At 45.2% G+C, this 15,161-nt stretch overlaps 1 protein-coding gene across 1 annotated transcript in view; it reads left to right on the forward strand.

Annotated features, from left to right (window-relative positions):
• The first annotated feature begins 4,214 nt into the window (after positions 1 to 4,214).
• The window catches only part of SORD (sorbitol dehydrogenase), a 34,473-nt gene continuing 23,526 nt past the window's right edge, over positions 4,215 to 15,161 (forward strand). Inside the window, exon 1 of the mRNA XM_008583092.1 lies at positions 4,215 to 4,349. Within this exon, the coding sequence (XP_008581314.1) occupies positions 4,284 to 4,349 (66 nt within the window). The 5' untranslated portion in view covers positions 4,215 to 4,283. The remainder of the gene's footprint in view (positions 4,350 to 15,161) is intronic.

A 15,161-nucleotide genomic window follows, 5' to 3' on the forward strand; every position in this document is an offset into this window, starting at 1 on the left:
GTCCAAAGTCCAGGGAACACATCTGGTGAAGGCCTTAGTAGTGACAGTGACCCAGGGGTCTCACATGGTGGAATGGTGGAGCAGAGAGAGACTCTCACATACTCTTCCTTTTAAAGTCTCAGAACCATGCTCATAACCACCATTATTAATCCATTCACTACTGCATGGTTCTCACAATGTAATCACCTTTTCATGGCCCCACTTTTCAATTACCACAATAAGATTTCTCATCCTCTTAACAATCACAGTGGAGATCAAGCTTCTAATACATAAAACTTGGGGGACACAATTCAATCCATATCAGTATCAGAAGTCTGGGAGTTAGGGCTGGCCCGTGGCTCACTTTGGAGAGTGTGGTGCTGATAACAAGGCCATGGGTTTGGATCCCTATATAGGGATGGCTGGTTAGCTCACTTCGGAAAGTGTGGTGCTGACAACACCAAGTCAAGGGTTAAGATCCCCTTACTGGTCATCTTTAAAAAAAAAATCTGGGAGTCAGGGCTGGCCAGTTAGCTTAATTGGTTAGAGTGTGGTTCTGATAACACCAAGGTCCAGGGTTCAATCACTGTACCAGCCAGCCACAGAAAAATAAATAAGTAAATACATTTTTTAAAAAAGAAAGAAATCTGGGAGTCAACCTTTCCTCAACTCCTATGAGCCAATTCCTTACTAAGTCCTATGGAACTTACCTCCAAAATAAATCTAGGATCTGTCCACTTCCACTATTTCTCCAAGTCCTAGTCACTATCCTCAGCTAGCATATAGGAGTAATCTTTAACTGGTCTCCTTGCTTCCACTCTTCCTGTGCCACCAATACTGTTACCACTACCATCAAGTGCCTCTCTCCCCTGGATAGATCTAAACTAAAATTCCTGCTCTCTGACTTTCTTTACCTAACTCTTCCTAGTGCTTTCTTCAAGTCTGTTAATGGAAGCTATGTTAACACTTCCTATGAGTGGTCTCTATTAATCTCATTCATTGCATATGGATTTTGCTAGTTTAACTTTCATTTGTGACCTCATTTCCACGTTCTGCTGTATACCTTGTGGTTTTTTGTTTTTTGTTGCTTCTTTCTTTCTTTTGTTGTAAATAACTAGGTATGAGTAATTGAACAGTTGATGACCTGATCAAGAAATCAGGATTTTTTTTTTTTTTTTTAAAGATGACCGGTAAGGGGATCTTAACCCTTGACTTGGTGTATCTTAACCCTTGACTTGGTGTTGTCAGCACCACGCTCAGCCAGTGAGCGAACCGGCCATCCCTATATGGGATCCGAACCCGGGGCCTTGGTGTTATCAGCACCGCACTCTACCGAGTGAGCCACGGGCCGGCCCAGAAATCAGGATTTTACAACTGTCTGACCTTTGGAACACCAAGGACTTGTGGCACATTGATTTTTTTTTGTAGTTAGCACACTGTGTAATCCAGACTTGCAATGATCTGCTATCTTTGATGGATTAAAGTCTCCCTTTTTCTAGATATGTGGCCCCAGAGGTTATGTATCATGTGATTTAATTTTTAAATTCCAAATAAGCTTTCAGAGCATAAATTTATCAACAACTTGTTAAAGTTGTGTTCAGTGGAGAGGATGTCTCAAAGTGCTGTGCTGTTTGGGAAAGTTAAGCAGAGGTCCAGGGAAGCTGTGCCAAGCAGGCCACCAACAAAGGCAAAGCCAGCATTTTACTGCTTATTCAGTAAAATGCCTGGAAACCTCTATTCCTCACCACTATGAATGTTGCTCTCTGTTAGGAAATTATGTAGAAATACCATAACAAGTTGTTTAAATACTATAATAGCATATACATAGAATGAGACATAAAAATACTATAATAATAACTTGTTCTTTTATTTTCAAAATGTCAGCATTTTTGTTTGTTTTTTTGGTGGCTGGCTGGTACAAGGATACTGAACCCTTGATCTTGATGTTACCAGAACCATGCTTTCCCAAGTGAGCTAACAAGCCAGTCCAAAAATGTCAGTTTTTAAAGAATCCTATCAACTCACCCTTTAACCTTTCCTATAAAAAGTCCTACTCATAGAATATATTTCTAAATTTGTCTCCCATCCCTCCAAATCTCTTTACCCTAGCCAACAATCTTCAAGATACTTCAAAGTGTTACTACTCAGTAGAAAACAAATTCCACTCCAAGTGTGGCCATTGTGTCATTATTTTAGTGACCTTTGCTTTGGTTCTTGTTCTGTTTTCATAACTTAAAAATCTAGAAGTGTCTACTTCAAGTGGCCCTTAAGCCATTCCTGGGGCCTTTTCCTTCAGCTTCACCCATTGGAAAGACATGCTTGGGGGACTGTGAAGAAACCCCACAAGGAAAGGAGGGGAAGCTGGGTTCTAATTCAGTGCATGAGTGTGGGCAGGCTCTTCATCTCTCTGAGCAAGGCCTGCTCAGCAGCTAAGTACAGGAGCTGCTGGAGGAATCAGCCAAGCACAGCTAGGCATTGTGGGAGCTGTTTCAAAGCAAAGAACCTGACTGATTCTATAAGTGGTCCCCTGCAAAAATCCATCCCTTTCCTTGTTACCCCTTGTAACACTCCCTGTATTAGTCAGTTTTCTGTCCCTTATAACAGAATACCTGAAACTGGGCAGTTTACAAGAAGATGACATTTATTTCTTACAGTTTTGGAGGCTGGGAAGTCCAAGGTCCAGGGGATGCTTTTGTGAGAGTCTTCTTCGTCGTGGGGGCTTTCTAAGAGTCCTGTGGTGATACAGAGTATCATATGGTGAGGGGAGAGAGTGTACATTAATGTGCTCACTTGCTGTCCTTCTAAAGCTACCAGTGTCCCAGTGCCCCTCCCATGATAACCCACTCATCCATTAACCCATTAATCCATTCAGGAGAGCATAGCCCTCACTATCTAATCACTTCCCAAAGGCCCCACCTCTCAACACTGCCACACTGGCGATCAAACTTCCACATGAGCTTTGCAGGGGACAAACTATTCAGACCATAGCACCTCCCAACCCTGCACACACACACGTGCGCGCATGCACGCGCGCGCGCACGCACACACACACACACACACACACACACACACACACTCTCTCTCTCTCTCTGTTCAGAAAACTTTACCATGTTCTGGTTAAGAGATGAGGCATTGCCCTCAGTGGACTTGCAGTACATTTGGTGAAGGGGGGAGGTTTCCAGTGAAAGTACAGGCTGTGTCCCATACGTTGGGCATGCAGTAAGCACCATTTACCATGTTCTGGTTAAGAGATGAGGCATTGCCCTCAGTGGACTTGCAGTACATTTGGTGAAGGGGGGAGGTTTCCAGTGAAAGTACAGGCTGTGTCCCATACGTTGGGCATGCAGTAAGCACCACAGGGACTGGGGACGTGAGGAAAGTCTCTTGGAGGAGGTAGGAAGACCATAGAGTGGCTGGCGGGGAGGGGTAGAGGCTGTAGGGAATGAAACCCTGAGGCTGTCCTCAAAGGAGGGAGGGGCCCTTATAGTTAGGCCTGTGGAGAGGGCAGCTCCATTCCCAGAGAGTAAAACCGCACTGTGTTTCTCAGAGGTGAGAGGCTCGAAAGAAGAATTTGGCAGAAACCCTGCTTCCAGTAGAAGCAGCAGAGCCGGTTAGAAGGGGCTCACAAATTCCATTCCACAGCTTCTTTATACTGATGCCTCAGGCCCATGGGATGATGCACCAATTCATTCATTCACTCCTGCTTATGCCAGGCCCTTTGCAGGATACTGGGGACACGGGGCTAACACGGACTCTACCTCAGTGTAGCGCCTGTTTCTCAAAATGTACACCGCAGCCTCAGCATTCTCACTGCTAAAAATACAGCCCCTCGGCCTCACCTCATACCTAGATTTACTGTATCAGAATCTCTATACTGGTCCTGAGAATCTGCATTCTCAACAACTTCCCACCTTCCCCGTCCCCATTCTCCTGCAGCTAAAGCTGGAGAACGCTGGTCTGGTGGCTTCTTACCCCGCAGGACTTTCAGGGCAGTTCTGTATGCTTAGATGTGAGGCAGACAGAAACAGCACGCTGCAGGAGGAGGCGGTGCGGGGGCTGCGCCCCTCCCAGCCCCCGCCCCTATCCTCCGAGGGCAGGGGTCGAGAGGGATCAGGGCAGCCCCACCCCTCCACGCTAGCCCCGCCTCGGCTGTCACGGGCGAGGAAGCTCCGCCCTGGCCCGGAGCACGCCGCCTAGCCCAGGCCCAGCCTCCAGATCCCTGGCCAGGACCCTCGGCGGGGCCGCGACCAGAGCGACCACGCGTCCTGCGGACTCCAGCTTCCACCCGGGAGCGAGGGAGCGACATGGCAGCCGCGGCCAAGCCTGAGAACCTCTCTCTGGTGGTGCACGGCCCCGGGGACCTGCGCCTGGTAAAACGCGAAGGAGGGTGGGGAGCCTACCCGACCCCGCCTCACTCCTCTCTGAGTCCAGCCGCGGGCCTGTCTGCCCAGTTCCCGCCCGAGCCGGCTCTGCACCTGGCGCGCCCTGGCCGCTCGGATCTCTGGGGGTGGGGGTGGGGTAGCGCTCAGCGGTTGTTGCTAAGGACAGGGATCTGGTCGTGTGCCTCCCGGAACCTATCCCTGTGGCCAGCACGTGGCGTCGCCTAGAACGGTTGCAAACCGATTGAAGCCTTCTGCTTCCTTTGCCAGCTGCAGATTCATAATCGAACTTGTTCTTGCACTTTTCAGAAGAGATACTAGGGAGGCTGCCTGAATTAGGGCCTGTCCTGGACTTCTCCCCTGGGCAGACAGTGCAGTAAAGAAAGGGGGGCCAAAGGACACTTAGAAACAGTGGAACTTATATTTAGTCACCCTTGCTTGGAACTGGTAGAACCTAAAATGCCGGCTTCTTCCAGTCCAGGCCTCCATCTCCAGGGCTCCTGGCGTTCCCCTTGCCTGAGCCAGACTTCTGGATCTTGAAAATCCCCAAATCTCTAAAGCTCCTTATTCCTTTATCTCCCTTTTTCCACACTTTCCAGCCATTTTCCTTTCTCATTTGGCTTCCCTGTCCCTTTAGGAGCGTTCTGTATGTCTCCTCCATCTCCTCCTCAGACCTTGCCATCTGCCCCCTGGCTCCTGGGGCCAAATTTCAGGGAGCTGTTGAGTCAGTCCTGTGGTCATGCCAGGGCTTCCTTGACAAAGTCCATCTCAGATGGGTTGGGATGGGAGTGGGTATATGGGACAGGTGCCAGCCATCTCTTCTGCTCCCCTGCACCTCCTTCCTCTCAAAGAACATGCACGAGGATCTAAATTAGAGAGACTCAGATTATTCAGATTAACAGTTCTTAACTGTTTAAGAATATGTGGTCTCACGGAATTCAAACAGACTGAGTTTGGCAAGAATTTCAGATTGTTTAAGGGTTTCCTTTAATCCCCTGTATAGACCCTCTAGTGATCTGTGGACCCCAGGCTAAAAACCCTTGTTCCCAGCCAGCTCTCTATTTCCTCAATTGAAGAAAGTGCCATACCCAAGGTGATAGTCTTGGTTAGTTAACACAGCCAAGACCAGAACTCAGACGTTCGGACTCCCATTCTAGTGCTCTTTCCACTCACCTTTAGAGCCTCCACCCAAGGTCCTGAATTAAAGTGACATTCTTAGTGTCTATTGCTACAAATGCCAGATAGTATTATGGAGAAGGGAAAGCGGTATAGCTCTGCACAGCTTACAGAGTGATTTCAAACTCAATCCTTCATTCTACAAACGTTTGCTAGATGAGAGGATTCCTGCCATGCCAAGCTCTGGCCTGGGAGCCCAGAGAGGAGGAGAACACAACCCCTGCACCCAAGCTTCCCAAGGAGACAGGCAGATGAAGTAAACAATTACCACAGAGTATGAGAGCTTTGATGGAGGCCGCAGAGAGCAAAGGCCTGGGATGGGGGTTATATCTGCCTTAACTCCTAAACTCTTCGACTGCTCGGGCCAACTACCTCTCTTTATCATGGCTCTGTAGACAAAGCCCTGAAGATTAGAGGTGGGGGGGAGCTCACCTTAGAATTGATCTCATCAGCTTTGCATTAGAACCCGCTCTGACTAGATTGGAGGGGTGTGCTTGGGGTGGCTGTATCCTAAAGGCTCTAGAAGATATTATGGGCTACAGAAGTTCACCTGTGGTTGTGGGACTGGTACACTAACTGGGTAAAAGGGTTTAGGGGTGGATTCAGGAGGACTCCCAGGTTCAGTTTGAGTGTGGGAGGTGTTAGGGTCATTTAACAGAAGATTAAAATGATGAGATCAGGTTTGAAAATTTGAGTTTAAGATGTCTCTGGGGCAGAACACAAGGTGGCTTTGAGAAATTCCCTTGGATGCAGAGGTCTGGAGTGCAAGGATGCTATCTGGACTGGAGATGTAGATTCAGGAGTCATTTGTTTCTCTACTGAGCAGTACTGCAGCCCCCCCCCCCCCCCCCCCCCCCTAGGGTCATTTAACAGAAGATTAAAATGATGAGATCAGGTTTGAAAATTTGAGTTTAAGATGTCTCTGGGGCAGAACACAAGGTGGCTTTGAGAAATTCCCTTGGATGCAGAGGTCTGGAGTGCAAGGATGCTATCTGGACTGGAGATGTAGATTCAGGAGTCATTTGTTTCTCTACTGAGCAGTACTGCAGCCCCCCCCCCCCGCCCCCCACCACTGGCATTTGGAAATGTGTCAGGGGTAATTGGTTGTCACAATGACTGAGGGGGAACAACTGGCAGTTCATAGCACTTTCCTGTGCAACAGAGAATTATCTTGTCCCAAATAGTGCCCTATTGGGAAATTGTAGATGCCTGAGCTTGCCTGGGCTGAGTGGAACGTGTAGAGTGAGAAGGAAAGAAGTGGAGGATATTACACTGGAGAAAGCCCCAACAACTGGAGGGGAAGGGGCAGGAAAAGCTGTCACCAGAGAAGACAAACTGGGGAGGCCTGTGCTGCCTCAGGGACACCTGCAACCCCACACAGACCTCTGAGTCCTTACCACTCCTTCCCAGGCACAGTCTACCCCCAGAACCTCCAGTAAGTTATCTCTGCCCCTCCACCCCTTCCTTAAGGTAAATAGGTTCAGTGGTTTGTGGAGTCGGGGATGGTAGTGCCAGTAGTATACCAGAAATAGCAACAGGGAGAAATGGCCCTGGGGAAGCTTTGAGGGAAAATGACCTGTTTTTTTTTCTGTGTGGGAGGACTAAAATGAAACCCTAATAAAAGTCAGTAGTTGCATTTGAAAAAATAAAAGAAGGGCTAGGTTGGATATGAATTACCAAAGAGATAAGGGAGAAGGGGGAAGAATTGGAATGTTTTCTCCTTTTGATAGAAGATCACCAAAGCACAGATAAAAAACCCTTCCACTCCTGGCTGGGTAGGGAATTGAGGCGCAGCAGGCGGTGGCCTGTTTGGGTGGACCCAGGGCAGGGTCTGCTGATCAAACTGGTATGAAGAAGTTGTTTGGGGAAGTGCCCATTCCTAAAACTAGAAGCAGGAAGCAAGGGCTCAACCCTTCCCAGTACTGCCTTCTTGCTTCAGGTAAAGCTAGGAACCAGCCAGCGTCCAGGGCAGTGGTTCTGTGGGAAAATAAGACCTGGGCCACTTTATTTGTCCCCTGACTGGCAGGAAGGAAACCTAACACCCAGTCTCCCTCTTGCCTGTGGAAAAGGCATGATTCTCTTTCTTGATGCTGTGGCTGCAGAGAACAAAAAATTAAACTCCTCCCCTACTAGACAGTGATCACCTCAACCACAGCAAGGGAGGGAGTGTTTGTATATTGGGTGGTAGGTCGGAGAGAGAGACATACACACTGACAGACTGGTGGTTTTCTTTTATAACATGAAAACAAAACAAAAAGCTGAGACATAAGGACCTTCACTTTTCTCCCTTATATTGACCCTTGACCTTGGTGTTAACATCTTGCTATAACCAACTGCACTAACCGGCCAGCTCCCTTCTCTCTTGTTTTAAATAAGGAAGGTTTGGGACTTCAAGGGAGCCAGAGAGAGAAGTGACTGAGGTGATGCATAAGGAAGCATCAGCAGACAGTGCCACCTCTCTGAGGTCCTCTTTACATGGAAACAATAAGGTCACAAGTCAGGGTAGGGGCCAGAGTGGGGTTTAGTCCCAATTTTACTGCTGCTAGTTGTATGACTCGACAAATTATTTTTGGCTTCAATTTCCCCATCTGTGAAATGGGGACTCATTGTTGGTTGTGTGAGGATTCAAGGGGATTGTGCATGTGAAAGGCCCAGCACAGCATCCAGCACAGTGTTGGTGCTACGTGCTAACTGTTGAGTTAAGCAGGGGGCCAGAGCCCATGAGAACTGGACACAAACCATCTCAGCATAAAAAGAGATGGATAAAGATCAAGACCTTCAACCATATTGACAATTCTTAGCCAATGTGGGCCCAGGCAATTATCTTGTATTCAACTGTATTTACCGTTTAATTACTTTATGCTTCTTTGATCAGTCTTGAGAAATTCAGAGGTTGCTTTTAATTAGGAAATGAATTACTGGTTCATGAAGTTGAGCAATAAAACAGTTGAATTAATTTTTCCCCACAGAAGCTATGTTTGGTGATGTGGGATGGGGGATGGCTTGTGTTTTTAATGTTGTGAGGGTCCCTTGAATGTTAAGGAAGTGAGGGGAATTAACATGTTGAGTGCCTGGCGAGTGCTGGGTACTTGATAACGCATCACTTCATGAAATATCCGTGATGACCAATTTTATTTTTATTTTCAATCAGCCACGGACTGATAACGTTTGCATCGCTCCATTTGGACGTTGCAGCAGTGTCAAAATGCTATAAACATTTCTAAACGTTCCTCCCAATTTCTATAAGTACTGCATCACAAATCAGTAAGAGCTTATCCACCATCCTGAGTGAACTTTATCTTGCTTATTTGCTTATTCCTGAAAACCAGCTCTTCCAGATTTCAGGCATGAGCATGTGGACAGGGAGAAAAACGGGAAGAAAACAGCTCCCCTTCTGGGGAACTGAACACTGTGGAGGGAATGTAGTCAGATTTTTGTTTTATGAGAAGATGACAAGTTCAGGGGAAAATAATCATTTTAGAATGATGGCTTGAGGTGCCAGCCCGTGGCTCACTTGGGAGAGTGTGGTGCTGATAACACCAAGTCGAAGGTTAAGATCCCCTTACCGGTCATCTTTCAAAAAGAAAAAAAAAATAAAAGGAATGATGGCTTGATGTTTTTTAATTATAAAGCATAGAGAAAATAATGGATCTGCCTCCCCTCTAAACATTAATCAGGGTTCCATGAAGATATTTCTAGAGTTTTTGCTCTTTGAGAAAATGTATTATACCCTAGATCAAAAGAGTTGCTTTCATAATAATATTTTTATTTTCTTTATTTTAATCCTTTTGTTATTTTTTAACAAATGGCTCCAAGGAATAATAGTATTTTAAAAAATAGATCCAGAATACAACACATTCAAAATATCCCCTCCTTGCCGTTTGTATACTATTAGGATTTTGGGGTGAGAAGAAAGGGATTATGTAATGAGGTGCATAAACACCAGCAGCTCAGATGGTCCTGGGCATCATGTCGCTTTCCCTGGTTAGTTTTGCCACCAGCTGACAGGGTTACCTGCTTCTCTATGATTAAATTAAAGGGCACTGTCATTAATGAGCAACTGGATTAAATCTGGAGATTATCTGGAGTGAGTAGATGCAGGCTACTTAACCCTTTAATGTCGAAATTAGGCTTGTCAGTCAGAGGCACCTGAGACAAAATAGAATCTAAAACTCCTTCAGAAAAAGGGAATTTAGGTAGTAGCAAATAATCCAAAGAAATACCACCTTTCCCTTTATCTTAATTATGTTTCTACAACAAATCCAAACCTAAACCAGATAAACTACTTCAAATTCAAAACAGGAAATTAAATCCAGCAAATATTGCCATTTCTGCCAACTATGATGAAAAGACAGTGCCTTTGTTTGTAAAAGGCCAAGAGGCACAAAACTAACATTTTTTCCTCTAAAAGCAGCAGGAGCAGTAAACAGCACCACAAATAGGATTTTAACATTCTATAAAAGTAGCCCCCCTACCCCTTTTTTGGCAGCTAGCCAGTATGGGGATCCAAACCCATGATTTTAGTGTTATAAGGCTGCACACTAACCAAAAAAGTAGCCCTATTCTTAGGGGAGAAACTAGAATTATGGGGTGGGTGGGAGGGTGGAATTTCTCTTTTAAAATTGCATGACAAAGAAGTGGAGGAGGAGAAATATATACACATACATATACAGTATTGACATCCCATTTAGAAGTCTTTTAGTGTGGCTGTTAAAGCTGGCAGTTTTTCCAAAATCAGATTTATACTAAGAACATTAATTACTGAGGAAAATATGATCAAATTTCACAAGGTGATACTCAGTTCAATGATTTAAAAAATCATGTAAATATTCAATTACATAGGCCTGACATAGTGAGCACTTAATATTTCCAGCAAAGCTCAGAGACTTCCTATTTTTGCTTAATATAAGGAACCACCTAATAAGTTCACGTATGGTTATGTTTGTACATTTTGAATTAGGAGGAAATTTTTGCATATTTATCAGTGCCGAAAACTAAATAGTCCTTTAACTATGGTGTGGATTCAATGCTAGGTGCCAGGGAAGTGCGAGGGAGAGGAAGGAGTCACCTCCCCAGCCTGGTAAGAACAGGGAAATCTTGCGGGAGGTGACTCCTGAGCACCGGTCCTGGGAATACAATAGCCTATTGGACACCCCACCGGGATGTTCCCAGACACCTAAATCCCAACACATCCAAGCCTAAGTCTTCCCACAGGAATTAAGAAGTCATCCCAGATGCCTCACTTCCTGCCTGATGTGGGATCTTGAAGGAGAGGGATCAACCCGTGGAGAAATGGCGCCAGTGAGGCAAGGTGGGATGAGCGAGTGCAGGGTGAGTTTTGCCTGGTTGATGGTGAGCTGGTGGCTGCCACTTGAGGGGTTTAGGATTTTCCAGGGCCACGGGGGACTTTAAATGAACTTACATTTTAGAAAGATTATTATCAAAGCAGAGCTAAGGCTGGATGGAACTGGGAAAGCCTGGGCTGGAGACCAGCCGAGAGAACTTTGGGAGAGGATTCAGTTTTCTACTTTGACCCCAAGTTTGCCAGGACCAATGCAGCTAGAACAAAATGGCCAACTGGGAAACCTTTGGATTTTCCTGCCACTCTCAAAACACCCTTCTAGTACTCAAGGGAAAGGGAAATGGAGGGGGAAGGGAAGCAAGAATAGGGTCTCCTGCTCTGTGTAGGTGTGCAGGGAGCCCCACAGATTCATAGGAGGCCTGGCAGGTGTGAGCAGGTCACACAGGGCTGCCGAGGAGGTGATGCCAGCTGCCTTCCCTGTGCCCTCACTGTAAGGCAGTGGAGGTGGCTTTACACTCTTTCTACAACTGAAAGGATCAAGCCTAAAAACTGCTGGAATGCTACTTTCTTTAAAATTCCAGGCTTTTTAAAGAGCAGTAAAGTTTTTGGGGGGAGGTGCAGCTGGCTGGTATGGGGATCTGAACCCTTGAATTTTCTTAATATCGATTTGAAAACAACAGGAATATAAATTTTCCACAAAACACTTCAAAGTACTTGTGAAAAGACAAAATGACAACAATTTAAAGGTCATATTTGACTTTATGAGGGTACTTCAAAAAATTTGGGGAGTGACGTAACAGTAAGGTCAAGGGTTCAGATCCCTGTACTGGCCAGCCACCAAAAAGAAAAGTTTGTGGAAAAATGGAATTAAAAGATAATTCAAATCTTTCTATGAACTTTTTGAAGTACCCTCGTATTTGTGATTCTCTAATCGGGCAATACTTCATTCTGTAAAATATAAAAAGTGTTCTAATGAGCTGAGCAGAGGGAGATTGGTTTTACAGACAGAAAAGGGCTGAAGAAAGCAGAGATGAAGAACAAAAAGGATTCGTCATTTCAAACGTACTTCCCTGGTGAGGCGGGAACAGGGAACAGAGCAGTAGAAAAATGACTGGTTAACGTCAGGTTGCTTTAGGTTATTATTATTGTTATTATTTTTTTGGTAAGGATTAAAGCAGAGGGAACTTTATCATCATGCTGACTGAAACTGGCCTGTTTGGGAAATTCGGCTATTATCTCTCTCTCCTGATTTCTTAGAGGTCAGAAGATGAGGTGATGAGGAACTTTAGTATGAGTGACTCCATTTTGGTTTTTAGTCTGGTCTGTTGGTACCTGGTGCAGGAGTTTATTCCAAAACAATGGCCTCCTATAATTTTTATTTAACATACTTTGCCCTTTTCAGAAGGACAAGGTTGTCCAGATTTGGTTCAACCATAGCATGAGCTAGTTATGGAAAAAAAAACTTTAATTTTCTTTGTTTTGTAATAAAGGTGAATTTATTTCCTATGAGCTGGCACTCCCTTTTATGATTATCATTATGCAGAGGAGGGAATTTAGGGTACAAAGAGATTACATAACTACTACGAGGTCACACAGCATGGGGTGGGAGGAGAGGGAGCCTGGGTGCACATGGTCAGGCAATTCCAGAGTCCGAGTTCTTCACCGTACCATTCACGCTGGCTGGAGGAGGGTTTCTTGTGTTGAGGCCCTCACTGCCACCCAGGCAAGACATGATGGGGGCGTGAACTCAGTTGTGCAGGTGGAAGTAGAGGAAAAGGGGCCATGAGGATATATTTAGGAAATATATTTAGGCTAATTTGAGAAAATAAATTTAGGAAAGGCAAGATAACATTTAGGATGAGAGAGGTACGTAACATGATTCCATATTCCCACAGACAGTACTTCCTGAAGTATTTCCTGAGTTACTGTGGGGGTAGGTGGGTGGGTGGGAGGAACTGAAGGGGACAGAAGGGGGAATATGTATGTGATTTAAATATGTATTTTTGACTTGAAGTGAAAAATGCTGGAAAATTGGCATAACTACAGTAAAGAAGAGTTACTCAACTCCTCTTTACTTCCCCTTTTACTATCACTTGCAAAAAAAGATAAATTCTGTTTAGGAAACCTTGAATGTGTCTGACGTTACAAAACCTTTGGGAATGAAGAAAAGGGCTGTGGGAGTAAAAGCGAAAGTTCAGGATCTCAGAGGAGCCAAGAAACTTCGATAGATGAGAAATAGGATAAAGGAAAGAATATCACCACTGAAATCTGAGACAGAAAAGGAGATTAACAGAGTGGTACCCAATGTCATACTGGGGAACCACAAATGAAAAGCAAGCGTTTTTAGTAACCATGCTGTGAGCACTTTCTAAAACATTGTGGGCTCTACAGCTGTGCATAGGACAAACATGGACAGATGTTAACACTGTCTTATGCTCAGAGGCATGCCTCCTGCACAAGGGAGGCAGGAGATGAGCCTGAGTGGTAGGGTGATTAGAGCCAGCAGGAAAGCATGGAAAAGGATAGTTGGTGCACCTGGAAGAGAGATTTTTTCTCCGTAAAATGTTTTGCTGCTAAGGAAAAACCAGGCTATTGGCACAGCACCCTCTAGTGTCTGGCAGAGTCACTGCAGCTTTGCCTGCGTGGTAAGAGTCAACTCTGTTAGCTTGAGTAAATGTTTACACTAGTAATCGCCAATGACCCAGGGCCTACTTAGTGTATCTGACTGTTGATCTGAGCTTGAATCTTACCACCTCTTTACCCCGAAATGGGGTGTTCAGGCCTGGCCTGGCTGGAGTCAAGGGTATGAATAGTGTGCTGTGGAATTGTCTCTAAATGCCTGGGAATTTGCCTGCTAGTGACTTTAGGAGGGTAGGGGTACTGTTCCATGTTTGAAATTAAGGCTTTGGTTTCAATAATGATAGTCTTTAGTTTCAATTTAACCTGCAGTTTAAAATTTTACCCAGTATAACAGAAATATAACTTTGCACAGCAGTCCCTGATGTTGTATAATATCACATGCAGGACCAGCAACTTCTCTGAGGGAGGTTATTCTCAGGAAGATAGCTATCCTGAGGTGGCCGTTTCTAGATGGATTCCCTCCCTTCTTCCCTTCCTCCCTTCCTCTCTTCTTTCTTTCTTTCCTCCCAGATATAGCCAGTTTAAGTTATTAAGAGGTAAAAATACTGTCCCTTTCCCTGACATTAGGCTGCTTTGGATGCAGTTCCACTATTTACTTCCTTAGTGTTACTGCGGGAAGGTTGCTAAATCTTCCAGTTCCTCAGTCTCAGCATATAGAACATGGGATAATAATGCAATGTACCACTTAGGGGTTTTGTGAGAATTAAAGGAGGTGATGCCTGTAAAGCACTTAGCACACAGTACCTGGCATAAAAAGCCATTGATCAGTGTCAGCTAATCAGCATTAACGTGATCACTTTAGGCTTTGTTTCACTGGAGATGAGGAGTTCAAATTAGCACTGAGCTTCTTCAGCAGATAGGGCTGGTGATCTGAGATGAGTGAGAAGCTCAGACCCTAGGTGGAAGCACTGCTTTGGAGAGTGGTTATTTAACAAGAATGAACACCTGGGTTTGGTGCTGAGGCCTGTACCTGGTGCTGAAGAGATGGAAGGCAAGAGGTAGGTCTTTGGCATCAATGTGTTTATTATCTTGTTAGCAAAAAGCCACCGGTCACCGAGCACAGTGATAGTAATGAGCAGCTTTTGTCTAGTGATCTATGGTGGTGTTGGATGCTGCAGGGTTGCCTGTAAAAGCAGCCAGGGAAGCTTTTGGAAGGAGGCAAGCTTTGGGCAGTGCCTCCTCCCAGAGCGCTCTGCATAGGGCTCAGCTCCAACATTCTTATCACATCCAAAGGAGAGAAGACATAGTCTATCTTGGGGTTGCAGGGGACTACAGTGGAAGCAGGCTTGGAGACGGATACACCTAGGCTGACCCTGATTCATCCACTCTCTGGTGGTATGATCTTGACCAAGTTATTTAAGTTCCCAGCCTCAGGTTTCTCATCTATAAATTGTGGGTTGTGGTGAGGATAAAGCCCAGCAAGCATACTGTTTCACACGTAGCAGGTGTTGTGAACATTTTATATTCCTTCTTCCTTTTCTTGACTGCCTTCAAAGAATTAATAAAATGAACACTTGAATTTGGCCACTCAGTGGCCTTCCTTCTTGTCACCAGGACTTTCCTACACAGTTGGCAATGGGGGGAAAAAGCTTAGTAAACCAATATTACTATGACTACTACTACTTCTCTACTGCTGCTGCTGCTACTACTAGCTGTGAACGCCAGAATAGTTCAGATTGCTTTTT

The sequence above is a fragment of the Galeopterus variegatus genome, unplaced genomic scaffold, assembly GCF_000696425.1.
Source record: "Galeopterus variegatus unplaced genomic scaffold, G_variegatus-3.0.2 Scaffold2829, whole genome shotgun sequence".
Taxonomy (NCBI): Eukaryota; Metazoa; Chordata; class Mammalia; order Dermoptera; family Cynocephalidae; genus Galeopterus; species Galeopterus variegatus.